The sequence below is a fragment of the Strix aluco genome, chromosome 5 (assembly GCF_031877795.1).
Source record: "Strix aluco isolate bStrAlu1 chromosome 5, bStrAlu1.hap1, whole genome shotgun sequence".
Lineage (NCBI taxonomy): Eukaryota > Metazoa > Chordata > Aves > Strigiformes > Strigidae > Strix > Strix aluco.
Genome location: NC_133935.1, coordinates 28,332,665 through 28,349,906, shown reverse-complemented (window position 1 = coordinate 28,349,906; position 17,242 = coordinate 28,332,665). Strand labels below are relative to the sequence as shown.

General features: G+C 44.0%; 1 protein-coding gene across 6 annotated transcripts in view; it reads left to right on the top strand.

Moving 5' to 3' along the window:
- Positions 1-17,242, top strand: part of LARGE1 (LARGE xylosyl- and glucuronyltransferase 1) — a 354,153-nt gene that overhangs the window by 320,139 nt on the left and 16,772 nt on the right. For all 6 annotated transcript variants that reach the window (XM_074826502.1, XM_074826498.1, XM_074826500.1 and 3 more), the window contains one exon: positions 6,678-6,824. In XM_074826502.1, the coding sequence (XP_074682603.1) occupies positions 6,678-6,824 (147 nt within the window). The remainder of the gene's footprint in view (positions 1-6,677; positions 6,825-17,242) is intronic.

Below are 17,242 nucleotides of genomic sequence, written 5' to 3'. Positions count from 1 at the left end.
CTGTCACCCATGTTTTCAGTCCCTCCAGACCCCACCCTTCTCACATATTCCCAAAACAATGCAGTTTGAGCAGATCTGAAAGAGGCATCTTATAGATGTTTAAGGTGTGACAATGCCCAGCCAGGCACAAAAATTTTTATGGTAGAGAAAGGGGCTGTAACTGGAAGTAAAGCAATATGGTTATGAAAAACAAACCCTCAGGTCTAAATGATAGTAATCAGAATAATTCCCTCAGAGCAGCAGAGAATCAATTTGAAAATTGAACTGGACTAAGTATTATTAAATGTGCAAGAACATCCTGTATTAGCAGAGATATGAACCAGGCAATTTCCCTAAACGTCTCTGGTTCTTAATGTCAGTGACAGAAAAAACATGCAAAGAATTACTGAACTTGTTGTTCCTGTGACACACTCTTAATCCAGTTCCATATCTTGGAAAGAGGGTGATAGTCTAACCAGCTCAAAAACATAACTGCAACGCCAGCACCTGTCTCAAAGCAAGTGTGTATTGTATCATAATGAATCTGAGCAGGTTGGGCTGAGCAAACTACAGACCTCCGATCCATTAACTGAGTGTTTTTTAATAAAGACCTTTTTCCCCTGCAGAGGCTGGTCATTTGAGGGCAAAGCATAGAGCAAGGAGGACACCCTGTGGCCAGACAGGAGGATTTCAATTCCTTAGTCCTGACCAGCTTTGTTTTTCATCTCTGTTCTAATTTGGTAAAAGTTGATCAAAGTGTTCCAGTGAGGGTCTGTCTGTAGGTGATCCTTTTCAATCCGTAGGCCCAAGGTTTTGGAGTGTAAAGGCAAATATACCTTCCGGTATTGTAAAATTCATTTGTTTCAGGCTTAACAGCTCAGTAAGCATCTTCTTCTTACTTCTCTCTCATGTGGAGAATTAATTGCCTTTTCAATTTCTGTGTCCAGTATGGGGCCAAATTCACTATTCAGGGGAATGGAACACCCCTCCTATGAAGAAAGGCTGAGAGAGTTGGCGTTGTTCAGCCTGAAGAAGGGAAGGCTCTGGAGAGATCTTACTGTGGCCTTTCAGTACTTAAAGGGGGCTTTTAAGAAAGATGGGGACAAACTTTTTAGCAGGCCCTGTTGCAATAGGACAAGGGGTAGTGGTTTTAAACTAAAAGAGGGTAGATTTAGACTAGATAAAAGGAAGAAATTTTTACAATCAGGTTGGTGAAACATTGGAACAGGTTGCCCAGGGAGGTGGTAGATGCCCTATCCCTGGAAACTTTCAAGGTCAGGTTGGACGGGGCTCTGAGCAACCTGATCTAGCTGAAGATGCCCCTGCTCATTGGAGGGGGTTTGGTCTAGATGACCTTTGAAGGTCCCTTCCAACCCAAACTTGTGATCCTATAGCTTTTAAGACACTGGATTTCAATAATATCATTGAAGTTTTATCACACTGTGTCAGCTTGTTTCTCACTTATTTTAGGGATACTTGTTTTTGACTTGTGCTAGGAAGACTCTAAAATAATTCTGTCCCTTGCATTAGCTGTCTCACGGTAGGGCAAATCGTTGTTACTCTATTCTTTGATGTTAGTGTTGTGTACTGTTAATTTCTTCAGATCAATGCTGGACACAATAAGGGTAGCAGCTGTTGATACTGACATGTAGTACTAAAAAGCAACTTATTCCTCTATGCTGCTTCGCAGTGCACTCATGGAAGCCAGCAGTGAAAGGAAGAAGAAAGAAGACAGAATGGTGTACCACAATATACTTTAGATATTACAACCATAGAAATAATTCTCATATGGTGATAACATATTATAGAACTAAATGCATAGTGATGCCACCCATTGGTGCTGTTTCAGAAAAAAAACAGCTTCGCACTGGCAGCTGTTGCATCCAAGACCTTGTGTTACTCTACCAGCCTTCTGTGAAGTCCATAGCACCTTGACTCTGACTGTGAATCTCTATTGCCTGGGAATATTGAAATTGCTAATCTGCTGTTACCAGCTCTTTAAAAAGGGATTGGATTTTTTTGTGTGTGGACAAGAGGCTTTTGTTGCTTTTTCAATAATGATTTTTCTCAGCAAAATAGCAGGGAGATTATTTTAAATATGGATACCCTGTATTTTTATGCATTAACTGTTCCTACTGCCTCTGCAAGTAGCTAATTAGTGCTATCTATCTGAATGGCAGTGATTGTTTGTTAGAGGCGTACAAACATTTTCATCTTCATTTTCTCACATAGAACAGCCATAAGCAAATAGAAATAGCGTGGTGTTTCAAGCATCATTTTGTACAGGATGAGGCAGACAAGTCCCTCTCACTGCAAGTTTGCTGATTTACATATACTGTATATTGTGTCTGTACAGACAATATATTCTCAGAAAGAAAGGAATTTTGAAAAACATTTTCAACATATTTTGAAGGTGTTGTATGTGAAAGGTTAAGGCCAGTTTTGAAGGAGAAACTGATTGAGCTGATGGTTACCTGTCCCTCTAGGTATCTGTTGCTAGCACTTAGATTTGTGCTAACTGAGCTTTTTCACAACTGCTAAGACCATTTCAATGCTTTTAATCTCCATCAAACCCCCTTTTTGTCCTACCTTATTCTTCTGTGAAGTACAAATGAAAAGTATTATTTAAATATATCCTGTTTACAAAACTCAGACACTTTTGTGGTCTGTGCTGAGTCCAAGTCTTTTGTCACCTTCCCTCATTAGTTACTGAGGTCATCTTGTCATTGCCCCAGAGGTAAAGGCTCTTTCTGGTTGCTACAAGTAAGGTGAGTGGGTCATCCTAAAGGTACTTCTAACATAAAATAACTAGACAGGCTGCTTATCTACAGTTGTCACAGCTAGCATTAAAGTTCTTTCCTGACACGTGTGTCTAAAATACGCCCTTTGCTTCCAGCAACACATTTAGCATGAATTGGGACTTGGCATCCAATCTCTACCTGCAGGTTTTATACCTGTCCCCTGCAACATGAGTTGTGAAGTATTTCTGGTTATTTTTCAGCATCTCAGCAAGAGACATACTTCATATTGTCTATTGCTTTTTATTTGTTGGATGCCTTTGTAGGCTATGCATTCATTGCTTTTGCAGAGTGGAAGAACATTCTAATGAATATAACAGTGAACTGACAACTCTCCAGTTCTTACTACAAACTCTCTAACTGCCATATTCATTGATCTCAAACTAACCACTTACCAAGTCCGGATGGTAGAAGCTAATTTGAATTAATGGACTTTTTTTTTTCTGAATTCAGTGCTTTAGGATTAGGTTGCTAACCTTTCTGTGTCTGAAATTCTCTATCCTCCAGAAATGGAAGTGATATTACTGTCTGCCCCCATGAGGATGAGAATTCTGTGTTAATTTTTGGAAAGGACTATGGAGATGAAAAGACTGATATCAACATGCTGGATTTCATTCAACCTGTGAGGAGACTCTTGTGATTTAAGATTTTCTTCCACGCTTTGCAAAAACTAGGGTTGATTAGTACATTTAGAAATTTAACCCAACCTTCACTGTGTCAGAATGACATGCATCAGGTCTGAACACAAAGATGCCGGGGAAACACTTTCCTGGACAACACTAGCAAAGAGAAAGCTCTTCATAAAATCATATATCCTTTATTTGGGGAAAGGACAGATAAAGCAAAATAGATACTGAATCCAAAAAAACATCCTTTATGAAGATAGTGCAGGAATTAAACAGTTTACCCCATGCTAGTTTGCAAAATATCCAAATGTATTCCCTTTATTATATTCCACATACCTTGCAACACCAACTGTGAAAATTTTCCTATTCCAAGTATCACAGAACCAGTCAACCAGTAAATGGCACCTCCACTCAAAACAGGAAAAAAGTTACCCCACAGGAAAAGTAGATTTTCTTCTAATAGGAAGAGGTTAGATTTTCAGCTGGTTGTCTGAGGAGCAGACCACCCACCAAGTTATCAGAAGAAAATGGAAGGTGTTCTCTTCCAAATCCTCTCTGCCATTATCACAATTTACATGACCTCTGTTGTCGTTTGACACTCAGGTTCAACACCTGGATGTCAGCACTGATTCCTTCTTCCCCTTACATTGGTCCTTTATGTCATCTAGCCCCCATCAAAGGCAGGCTATTGTATTCGGTCAGTGCTGCTAGACTTCTTGACTGAGCAGGTCTGAACTCCCAGCTCAGTTTTGACGAACCTCTCCACTTTGACCTTACCAACATGCACCTCAGATGCTCACATACCTCTTGAAATATTTCCACAGAGATTATCCTGCTATTTTATTTCACTCTTGAAGTGCCTCCACCACTTCTCTGTGTTTGACTGTATCCACTACAAGCATCCTGTTTTCAGACCTCTGCTTCTCTTTTTTCATATTGGCCTTTGGCAGTGCAAGTGATTTCAGCCTCTATATCAGTTTTTTCTCTCTGCCTTTTGGTTTTCTCCATGAAGGTACTGTCATCTATTCTTTCCAACTGTTCTGCCATTGACAGCTATACTAAATTTGCAGATAACAAGAGTAGGGAGTGTGCAGAAACAATTACTGATATCCACATAATTTTTGTGCTTGTATCCCATATCTTACAAAATGAGTCACGTTCAACACTAGTTTCAACACAACTTACTCTGTCTGACAGTCTCTGCTGTTACCCTTGCTTGATACCTATACCTACTTAAGCTTTGTCCAGCTTCAGACAGTCAACTTTGGTGGGCAAGATTGTCTCCTACTTCTAGCAGTGCTAAGCACAGCAAAGTCTTGACATTTGCCTGGGACTTTTGAGCTCTTCATCAAGCAAAGAGCTAGTAACAACCATAAGTGGAAGGTGCTGTTCCCTTGCAGAGCCCAAAGGATAAGCATCACTGCAAATGTTACCTGCTCCTTCCTAGAACTGAATCCCCAAAGGTGTACTGCTCAAGGCTGATAGATTGCACAGAGTCCAGAAAGCCTGAGATGTTGGAAGAGAAACTTATGTTAGTGTCCCCTACTCTCAGAGAAGGTATGAAGGGGAAGAAACATTAAGAGCATCATAAAGACTGGATGCTGGCACTGCTCAACAATTCTGGAAGGTCGTGGAGGAGTCATCTGTTTACATGCAGGTATCTTGGCCATTAGTGATGGTGAGGGAGAAGCTAGTGAAAAAAGTACAAAAAAGTTATAAGAAGATTCTGTTAAAATCCTTTAGTGGTGAAAAATTCACTGGAATGTGGCAGAGGTTCTTTAAACAATGCAAACTTTGCAGTAAGAGGCTGAGAACAGATTTCTTTTTATAGAACAGGCCTATAGGGTGATATGAATTATCTAAAATTCAGATTTTATTAAATAGCCCTCCTCTTCTTTTTCTCTGATGGCAATATAAATGAATTCTAGGTATTCTGGACCTAGAAAAAAGATTTGTTTGGTTCTTCTGTTACTATGACAGTGATCCCAATTCCTTCATCTTATAAGGCTGTAGAGAGTTTGCTGCTTGTCAACATTGTGCTTGATTGCTTGTTGCAGTAACATAAAAGTCAGGACAGTGAATCCTGTTAAGAGGAACTGACTTTGACAGGGAAAGAGAAGCATATTTCTCATATGAAATATGAAGATAATGGAAGGAAAATCGAGACAGTTATTTCTAATGACAAGCATAGAAAGATTCAGTTTGGGGGTGGAAAAGTGACTTATTTTTCTTTGGGTTTTAGTTTGTTAGTAAGAATAGAATGAACACCTCTGGCAGGCAGGGCATTAGGTTGCTAAGCTGTTGCTTTCCTGTGGCAGTCATCCTAAGGCCTCTGACTGGAGAAGGGCCCTACTGTGCACAATGCAGTGTGTGCACACACTCATACACTGAAACAGTCTCTGCACTGAACAACCTGCAGCAAAAGAAGGGAAAAAGTGAGGTATCTCAGTGCATCCAGTACACAGCTCTTCTCTGCAAGAAAGAGCCTCTTTGCCCTGTCCACAAAGCCAAGCACAAATGAGCTCTGATCTCTGGGCACTACCATGCAGATGATCGGACTGGATGATCTTCAAGGTCTTTTCCAACCTAGACAATTCTGTGATTCTGTGATTAACAATACTCAAAAAAATCCCTGCTAATGTACAGTTTTGCTGATCTGCCCCATGTGCTGTTGAAGTAGATCTGTGCCTTGCCTTGAACAAAGACCAACCATTATGGCAACAGTGTTCTTGAGACCAAATATCTGGTTCATAATCATGTTAAGGTAACACTTACCTTGCAGGACACACAGAGCTCTAGAGCAGAGGTAAAACGCAAGTATGACGGCACAGCATTGCACAGAGAATAGCTAGGCTGAAGTGTGACCGAACTTTCCAGCTCCTCATCTTGTGAAGTCGTGGCTAAATCCCATTTTTTTAGAACTGCCATTGACTAGGCAGCTCTTTCCCATATATGTAGTAACTTTCAACTATGTTTCTCTTAAAAGGGGTGGTCAGTTGGCCATGCTCAGAGTTCTAGTTCAGCTCTGTGCACCCCTGGACATGTAGGGCAGCATTGATCAAACACGCAGCCCTTGTTGAACTGTGTTGTTCTCCCTGCTCTTAGAGCAGTGGATCAAAAGTAGAGAAAAATATGAAGGACCCTTGGGAAAAACATGGGCCATAGTTACATTTACAGTATCAAACTGCCCATTCTCTGCACTTTATTTTGAAAGGCCAAGTGATTTGCTCAGTTTAAAATTTTCCTGCTTTTATTTGTTGTGTCTCTTTGCTAGGAAGTCTGTCATCCAGCTAGACCTGGCTAACACCAAGAAAGCTCTGATTGTACCTGCTTTTGAGACTCTACGCTACCGCCTCTCCTTCCCCAAGTCAAAAGCAGAGCTGCTATCTATGTTGGACATGGGAACGCTCTTCACGTTCAGGTAATGGAAAGTACTTTTGTTGAACTTGTGGTCATTATCTCTAAAGAATATTTTTATGTTCTTGTGAATATTTGATTTTTCTCTCTCGCTGTCAGGTAGAAACCTATTAAGAAACCATTAAGAAACCTATCGCAATTTTTTTTCCCTTTTGATAGAGAGGCAGTGAACAGAATCCTATGTGTGTATATTCCATCTGTAAGCTCAGCATTTTATCTAGTATTATACTCCTCTACTGAAGGACTTCAGTTGTTAAATTGAATTTGTTTTATTTTCATCATTTTTTATGGCACTACAAAAGCAAGCACGACCATTACGCTCATGTGCATTTAATTTGCTTTTTGGCTGCCAAATACTATCTGAATAGCTGTGTCCCTCGTGTGACAAAAAATAATTTCTCTCTGCTTGTTGGTTCACTTCCTTGCTGACTTACTGGAAAAACAAATGCAGGTTTCTCATGCGCTCTTTTAAAGTGTGGAACAGCTGCTTAAATAACTAGAGTTTCTCAGTGCAGAGGTAAAAGTGTACTCTGACTAGAAGTTGAGAAGTGAAGAACACCTAAATTTGGAGCTCCTCTCTGAAGAAGACTCCTTTTGTGGCTGTGAACAAGTCACTTCCATTATCTGCCAGACTCTCTGGTTTTAAAATGCAACTACCAGGGGTTAACTGTCTCTTGGGTGTGTGTGGTAAGGTCTGATTAGCAGCCATTTGTAAAGCATGGCAGTGATAGGAAGAGTACAATATGGCCTTATATGTTGCACAGAGAGGGGGCTTAGAAGACATGCGTTCTCTTCTCAGCTCCACTACTGCCCTGCTGGGAGGTGTTATGCAAATCAGTTTGCTTTCTTACATCTCTGTTCTCCATCTCTGAAATGCACTTAACAATGTTCACCTCTCCTTTTTCAGTATTTTGAGATCTAGAGATAAAAACTATGAAAAAGCTAGGTATTATCCATGGCTAGTGGAGCTCTCTATCACCTCTCCCATCCTTCCCTTATTTTAGAGCTTTCCTTATACTTCTTCCATTCCCTGTATTACACACCTCTCTCATAGCAGCAGCCACTCTTCCCTCCTGTGGCTGCATGCACATGTCATAGCAGACAGCCTGTGTGAGCTGGGAAAACATAATTCTGACAATACCTCTACCAGTGACTGCCTTGAAATAGAAACTTGAGGTGACTGAGAGAAACATGCCTCTCTTTGGAAAATTACTTAAGGATACTGATAGAGCGAGTGCCTTTCTCTCATCATTCTTTAACAGTCAAAGATATACAAATTAACAAGAGATTTGTTGATAGAAAATAATTGTTTGTCCCATAGTTGAAAGAAAAAATCCTTCCAATGGAAAATAACACCCTCAGGATTTTCAGATGCTACATTCCACCAACAATCACATTTTCAGCTTACACAGCAGTGATCTTCCACTACAGATTTCATCTTCAAGCTATGCAGCATGTTGGCGTGTTACATACACAGCCAGATTTGCAGATCCTTTCTCAAGTCTCACTCAGGCAAAAATGTCTTTAACATCAGTGGGAGTTTTGCCAGAGTAAGGTTAAATGAGAATTGAAGGACATACAGTCTGTAGCTGGTGTACATATTAATGTAGGACACATTTTACAAATGCTTCCCCAGTTTGCTTTGGCTCATTTCATTGCTCACATCTATCAACAGCCACAAAGCAGCTGTGATCTGGGATGAGAATTTCCACCTCCACCTTCAAGGTGCTTTAATAATGCTGCAATTTGAGGCTGAGTGGGTGGGGGTGAGCTGGGGAGGACTGGTGTGACAGTGATTGCTCAGAATACCTGCAGCATCCCAGTCCCTCACACCACATGGTAGATTACAGTCTTCCCCTCACTGAAATTGTTTTTGTCACCTCTTTTCCAAGTGGTGACTTTTCTACCTCTGGGCAGCTAAGAAGTACAAAATAGCTCTCAATTACATCCCCCAGTCACCACCAGAAGAAAAGGGAAGACATGTGAGCATCTGTGGCTGGCAAGGTGCTCTGTGTGGAAACCCTCCGTGGAGGCAGGTTGCTCTGTGCTAGCTTGCTGGCTTTGTTTGCAGGTGCTGGCTGTGACTGTGACTCGAGGACATGCCTGCTCAGTGCCTGGGTAATAGCTGATGAACCGCAAATGTACTGCCAACACAGCTTTCAGGCACAAGGGAAACCACAGCTGGTAGAAGACGCATCATATTGAGAAAACATCACCAGCAACAACTGATTAACTAATTAACTGATTGCATCCACAATCCAGCAAAATGTTTAAGCATCTGAGAACAGAAGTGGGATAGTTTTTCTTTCACCAAATCATCTTTCTCACTGAAACTGGGAGCTTTGAGGGACAAGGCAGGGAGGAAGAACACCAAGAATAATTATTTGATTTTGCTAACTTTAGTGAAGTTTACTATAGTTTTGACATTTTATTTTAAATAAAAGCAATCGGTAACATCGGTAAGATGAAACATTTGATCCAAAGCAGTCGGGGGTGTGTTTTCCACTTGTTTTCCATGAAAGGGGAAAGAAACTCATCATCATTTTATGGAGATCAAATGATTTGGTTTGGATTTGTCAAAATTGCCAGCATAGTGAAAAATATGTTGTTCACACTTTTCACAAAGTTCTTCTGGGAGTTAGTGAGATTGAGTGTGGCCTTAAAATTCAAAGTGTAATTAAATCTTGAGTGAGAAGGGCCTGAGCAGGCAAATTATACTTATTCATTTATCCTGTGAGATGGAAGACCAATACAGACAGTGAACCACTTCTCACAACTGCATCACCGAGAGTAAATTCTGTTGGAAATTACTCACTCTTTATGATAGCTTCTTCTGTATGGACATCCATGTAATGGTGTCTGCATATCTTACTTTGCAGTACATTTCATGCAGTGATCAGCCATTGGCCAAGACCTAGCTCCAGCAGATTATGCGTGTGTGTATGTGTATATATAAATGTAGACTGATATATGTTGTATGTATGGATATGTATGTAATTGTGAACTCTCACAATTCTTGTTTCCAGTCTAATTATTCCTTTATAATTAGTATGCACACACCTCATCTGAGCATCCTGTACTCATTTTCATCTTTGTCTTGACCTCAGCCATCCTTTTGTCTTCCTCTTTCCCTCCACTCACATCAGTGACTCTGAAGAGGCAAGTAGATCATCTCTGGTATTATTTGGTATTATTTTGTATATATGGTACAATCAGGTCTGTTCCTTCCTTTCTTCTTTGTTTTGTTTCTCCAGTCTCACTTCCATATTTTCCCTTTAGTGTCTTCCCAATTTTTTGTCTTTTCCCTGCTGGTCAGCTCTCTTGACTCACAGAGGTTTTATATGAGCTGCTGTAACTTCTTACACTGATATCCCCAAAAAGAGTGGAAAGAAATTGATGGTTTTTATGGTTAGTGTCCTGTTCCCCAAGTGTTTAAATCAGTGGGAGAGCGTTACTAGAACAACAGCAGCATTTGACTGCTTCTCTGCAGGAATCTCTCTAATTAACCAAAGTTTGTATGGGGCTTTGAAGATACGAATCACTTCATAAGTGTTTAGTAGTGATTATTATTATTATCCTAATTCGTTTCAAAATGCTGGATTTTGGAAGATACAACATCCTCCACAATCCCATATCATTTTAAACTCCACATTGTGATTTGTAATTTTTTTCCAGCATAGATAGCTGTCCATTAGTGACTGAGTAGGTTACCCACTCATTTCCAGAACAGATCAGGAAAAGGGATAGGCATTTTGGAGATGATTCCAAAGGGCATTAAGGACTGTAAACATCTTTGTGAATCTGGCACTAGTTTCTAATAATCTCTAGAGAATTTATTCAATGTCATTTTTTTTAATACAGAAGGGCTTCGTTTTTCCAGGTCCTCAAGCCAGACATCTGAAAGTGATGCAACCTGTTTATAGTTTAGAAATGCAGCCTTCAAAGGACCATGCGTTACTTGGGACCCCAGTGCTATCCTAATAATTCTGTCCTTCTGCCTTGCCCCTGAAAAAGGAGAGCCAGCGAAGCTGAACAACTCTCTGTTTTTCCTGTTACAAGCCATACCAATACACAGTCCAAGTGAAAACTGCTAGGTTGTGATTTTATGTCCCTGTTTTCAGCAGTGGCTCGCAATGCTATGAGAATTTCTGGGGTTGAAACATTATCTCAGGTCCTAATACTGCAAATATTTAATGCTCAGATCCCTTCACTTTTATCACAGGAGTCATCCCTGTGAATTCAATGTACCTTACATTACAAACTGACAGGATGTTTGTTTTCCCCTTTCTTTACACATCTCAGATCATTGTAATACAGATGGCCTGTCCTGCCTTTGTTTCATTATTTCATCTATGAATCGGCAGAAAGAGCCTGTCTCATTGATTTTTGGAAAGGTGTAAGAAGAGTAAGTGGATGAAAGAGTCGTTGACCCTGGCACTAATGGGATGGATTCAAGCTGTGCTTCGAAGAGACCTGCTGCAACCTAAACAAGATTAACAAAGTATTAAAGGATCTTTTTCTGTAAATCAAATTGATTACCTTACATGGGTACTCCCCACAGTGTAGAAAGTACAGCAGAAAGCCTTTATGTAATATTTTACTTATTAATTTAATTATGCACTTTGACTCCTGCCATAGTAATAACAGTAATTAATAAAATGGAACTCAAAATGGAACTCCAAATGGAACTCCAAATGAAAATCCAGAGCTGCAGGTGTCTTTCATATTGTGGTGGTTTAGTCCCTGCCGGGGTCCGAGACCACGCGGCCACTGCCCGTCCCCCACAAAGGGAGTGAAATACAAAGCCCCGGGGCTGAGATAAGGAGAGGTTTAATACAACAGTGCAACAGCAACAAAACAAACAATAACAATAACAGTAATAACAATGAACAGAGCAAGATATGTACCAATACAGCATTGAAAGCAGAGAGATCGCGTAACACATGCGCCTTCATCGACTCTTCCGCGCTCCCACACTTAGGCGCCAGGAGGTGACGTCAGCACGGTATTGAATAATCCGGCTGGGACTTCCCCCCCCCCCCCATTCCGATCCAATGTTGGGGGAGGTTTCGATACGATCCCAAGAGCAAGATTAAGACACAAACGAGGTCAAATGCCGTATACCCAGAACAGGTTTTTTATTATTAAAGCAGTGAAGAGGGGTAGCGATAGGACAGAATGGAAGGAAAAGGCAGAAATAAAGCAAGGATAGGGCTGCAAGAATAGTCACCACCATGGATCCAGCGACGTCCCGTTGGTTGTCAGTCTTCAGTTCTTCGGTGGTGGGTGCACACGAATCAAGCTTCAATGGTAGATGCACACAGAGAAAATTTTCTGCTGTCTTTTTAAGTTCATCGTATCGGCTGACTAACATATCTGCTTGCCTTTAGTTTTTTTTTCTCTGGTCCAACAGGTTTTGTTGCATCTGGCTTCAGGGCAGGAACCTTTGCCTCTTGTCAGTTCATTAGCAATGCAGGCATGGTGTCTGGCCCACACAATAGAGCCACAAACGGCTACAGGATGGGGCCAGCTCAGCACACCTCTGCCCCTTTGAGGCTTATCTACGGAGTCTGACAGTGCAACCGCAAAGAAGCTGGGGGGGTGCATCCTTCAATACACTCCCGCTTCTCTTGGCGACATCCCCCAGACCAATACACAGGCCGCAGCAGCTTCTCTTGGAGGTTTGCACAGACACAAGCAAGCTTTGAGGCAGTCATAGGACATTTCAGTCTCTCACACCCCCACTGCTGGGGAAAATTAAACCTATAAATCAGGACATAATCCACCCCTTTATTCTATACCATCTGCGTCACATCCAGCTGCTATTTAGCAATGAGCAATAACAAAGAAAAATTAATAAAAGCACAGTATAATTCACGGTGTGTTTTCACCCACAATCAAGTCCCCTTGTGGTACGCATCGGACTTCTCCATCCTCCTGGATCACCCACCAGGTGCACCCACGTCCTTGTGCAAAAACAATCCCGTGGATGGGTTTGCCTTTGCCCAGCGCAGGACTAACCCAGACCATTTCTCCCAGCACATCCCTCATGCGCACCACAGGGACTTTATCCCCGTCTACAACACGTGGAAGTTTTGACTGAGCCGGGCCAGCTCGATTGGCAGATCCTCTTGTGTTCACTAACCAAGTGGCCTTTGTCAGATGTGTGTCCCAGTGTTTGAAGGTTCCACCCCCCATTGCTCTCAATGTAGTTTTTAACAGTCCATTGTAGCACTCGATCTTCCTAGAGGCTGGTGCGTGGTAGGGGATGTGGTAGACCCACTCAATGCCATGTTCTTCTGCCCAGGCATCTATGAGGTTATTTTGGAAGTGAGTCCCATTGTCTGACTCAATCCTCTCTGGGGTGCCGTGTCGCCACAGGACTCGCTCTTCAAGGCCCAGGATGGTATTTCAGGCGGTGGCGTGGGACACTGGATAAGTTTTGAGCCATCCAGTGGTTGCTTCCACCATTGTGAGCAGGTGGCGCTTGCCTTGGCGGGTCTGTGGCAGTGTGATGTAGTCGATCTGCCAGGCCTCTCCATATTTATATTTCATCCATCGATCTTCATTCTACTGGGGCTTCACCCATTTGGCTTGTTTGATTGCAGCACACGTCTCACATCCGTGGATGATCTCCATGATGGTGTCAATGGTGAGGTCCATCCCTCGATCTCGAGCCCACCTGTACGTTGCATCTCTGCCTTGGTGGCCCGAGGTCTCATGGGCCCACCGGGCTATGAACACTTCACCTTTATGCTGCCAGTCCAAGTCCACCTGAGCCACTTCGATCTTAGCAGCCTGGTCCGCCTGCTGGTTGTGTTGATGTTCATCAGTGGCCCGACTCTTGGGTATATGGGCATTCACATGGCGCACCTTCACAACGAGGTTCTCCACCCAGGCTGCAATATCCTGCCATACTTCAGCGGCCCAGACGGGTCTGCCCTTGTGTTGACAATTGTTCTGTTTCCATTGCTGCAACCACATCCACAGGGCACTTGCCACCACCCACGTGTCAGTGTAGAGATAGAGCCTCGGCCACTTTTCTCACTCAGCAATCTCCAAAGCCAATTGGGTAGCTTTCACCTCTGGCTTGATTCACCTTGACCCTCAACAGCTTCAGCGGTTCATTGTGTGGGATACCACACCGCAGCCTTCCATTGTCGATGTTTTCCCACAATGCGACAAGACCCATCAGTGAACAGGGCATATCGCTTCTCCTCCTCTGACAGCTCGTTATATGGTGGGGCCTCCTCAGCACATTTCACCTCCTGTTGTGGTGACATCCCAGAATCTTTGCTCTCTGGCCAGTTTATGATCACTTCCACAAGTCCTGGGCGGTCGAGGTTCCCTATTCGAGCCAGTTGTGTTATCAACCTAACCCATTTACTCCACGTGGCATCTGTTGCATGATATATAGAGGAAGCCTTTCCTTTGAACATCCATCCCAGCACCGGCAGTCGGGGTGCCAGGAGGAGCTGTGTCTCAGTGCCGACCACTTCTGAGGCAGCTCGAACTCCTTCGTACGCTGCCAGTATCTCCTTCTCAGTCAGTGTATAGTTAGCTTCAGAGCCTTTGTATTCCCGGCTCCAAAAGCCTAGAGGTCAGCCTCGGGATTCCCCATCTGCTCTCTGCCAAAGGCTCCAGGAAGGGCCATTCTCCCTGGCTGCAGTGTAGAGCACATTCTTAATCTCCTGCCCTGCCCAGACTGGCCCAAGGGCCACTGCCTGGGTAATCTCCTGCTTAATTTGTTCAAAGGCTTGTTGTTGCTCAGGGTCCCATTTGAACTCGTTCTTCTTGTGGGTTACGTGGTAGAGAGGGCTCACAATCAGGCTGTAGTTTGGGATGTGCATCCTCCAGAACCCCACGGCACCCAGGAAAGACTGAGTCTCCTTTTTAGTGGTTGGTGGGGCCATGGCTGTTATCTTGTTTATCACCTCCATTGGGATGTGGCGACACCCATCTTGCCATTTTATTCCTAGGAACTGAATCTCCCTTCCAGGCCCCTTAACTTTCTCTCGCTTGATGGCAAAACCAGCCTTCAGGTGGATTTCAATTATCTTCTTTCCCTTTTCAAAGACTTCCTCAGCTTTGTCCCCCCGTACAGTGATATCATCAATGAACTGCAGGTGTTCCGGAGCCCCACCTTTCTCCAGTGCAGTATGGACCAGTCTATGGCAAATGGTGGAGCTGTGTTTCCACCCCTGGGGCAATTGATTCCAGGTGTACTGGATACCCCTCCAAGTGAATGCAAACTGTGGCCTGCACTCTGGTGTTATTGGAATGCAGAAGAAGAATGCGTTAGCAATGTCAATCGTGGTGTACCACTTGGCTGCCTTCGACTCCAGCTCATACTGGAGCTCTAGCATGTCTGGCACTGCTGCACTCATCGCTGGTGTAACTTCATTCAGGCCACGGTAGTCCACGGTTAGTCTCCATTCGCCATTAGGCTTTCTCACTGGCCATATAGGGCTGTTGAAGGGTGAATGAGTCTTGCTGATCACCTTCTGGCTTTCTAGTCGACGGATTAGCTGATGGATGGGGACCAGGGAATCTCGGTTAGTGCGGTACTGCCGCCGGTGCACCGTCTTGGTAGCAATTGGCACTCGCTGCTCTTCAACCTTAAGCAACCCCACCACCGAGGGATCCTCTGAGAGGCCAGGTAAGGTGGACAATTGCTCAACCTCCTCCAGGGCAGCTATACCAAAGGCCCACTGGTACCCTTTTGGGTCTTTAAAGTACCCTCTCCTGAGGTAATCTATAGCTAGGATGCACGGGGCATCTGAGCCAGTCACAATGGGGTGCTTATGCCAGTCCTTTCCAGTTAAGCTTACTTCAGCTTCTAATAGGGTCAGCTGTTGGGATCCCTCTGTCACTCCGGAGATGCAGATGGGTTCAACCCCACTGTAGCTTGATGGCATCAGGGTGCACTGTGCGCCAGTATCTACCAAGGCCTTATATTCTTGTGGTTCTGATGTGCCAGGCCATCGGATCCACACCTTCCAGTAAATCCCATTATCCCTTTCCTCCACCTGGCTGGAGGCAGGGCCCCTCTAATCCTGCTCACCATCACTCACTTGATCTAAGAGTGATTCCTGCAAGAATGACTTCCTGGTCCCCTCAAGAGGGTCAAGCATAATGTTGGCCAATCTATTCTGTCTGGGGGATTTCCGACTGGACACTGGAGCTGCGTCTCTCTTGGAAGACTCCCCTTTCATGGTGGTCTTCCCTTTCAGCTGCTGTACTCGTGCAGCTAGGGCAGAAGTGGGCTGTCCATGCCACCTCCTCATGTTTTCCCCATGGTCGCGCAGGAAGAACCACAGGGTGCCCCGTGGTATGTGTCTTCCACTGCCCTTCTATTGGTTGGGGAAGCGCCTGCTTCTAATGGCTGAGACATTGGCCCATACAGGTAGAATGTAGGACATGTCCTCTTCCACTTTCTGGAGCCTCTGAGACAGTTCCTCTACAGCTGAAACCAAAGCATGTTGGGAGGAAGGGAGATTTCCCTCATATTGCCAGAGCTGGATAATCACTTCGTCCACTGTTTGAGTCTGGGTGTCTCGCCACCAGGACGCTACTGCTAATGCTTTGGAATGTCCCTCTGGTCCACTTTGCAGGAACTTCCGCCACATCAACTGTGTGCAAGGGGCCTGATCTGGATCCATTGGTGACCGCTCATCATTCAGATCACCATAGACCATGTCAAACACAGCCATTTCCCTGAGGTTTTGAATGCCTTTCTCCATGTCGGTCCACTTGCCTAACCGACATAGAACATCATCCTTGTAGGGGTACCTCTCCCTCACAGCAAGCAGGAGTCGCCTCCAAAGGCTGAGGGTTTGAGCCTGTTTCCCTATTGCCTTGTCAATACCAGCCTGCTTGACTAAAGATCCCAGCTGCTTGGCCTCTCTCCCCTCCAATTCCAAAACCAGCAGCTCCACTATCCCAGCATCAGAGCAGCCAGGTGCAAATCTGCTCGCCTGGAAGGCGGCTGAAATCCTTCCGCATATCTCGCAACTCACTCAGGGATGGAGATCGGATGATTACCTCCGGCTCTCCCTCGTGTTCTTGTGATGGGCCTGGTTCATTGTCGCCCTGTACACTGCGAGGGGATTTCTTGGTATATTTGGTTTTCCCTATTGGGGCGACTGATATTGGTACTGCTTGTCCCTGTCCCAGCTGCTGTACCAGTAGGTTCACTTTCAGATCCTGCAGCCCCTTCTCCCCCTTGAGGGCAGTGAACAGTGTTAAAGATGACATGGTAGGCATGGGTAAGCCCCCAGCACATTGCAACGAGTTGTGTCTCCTGGGGTTTGTCAGATTGGCAACACACCTTTTCCAAACACTCCACCAATTTATCAGGACTCTGCACTTGTTTGGCAGTGAGATCCCAAAGCATTGGGGGTGACCACTGACTCAGGCACT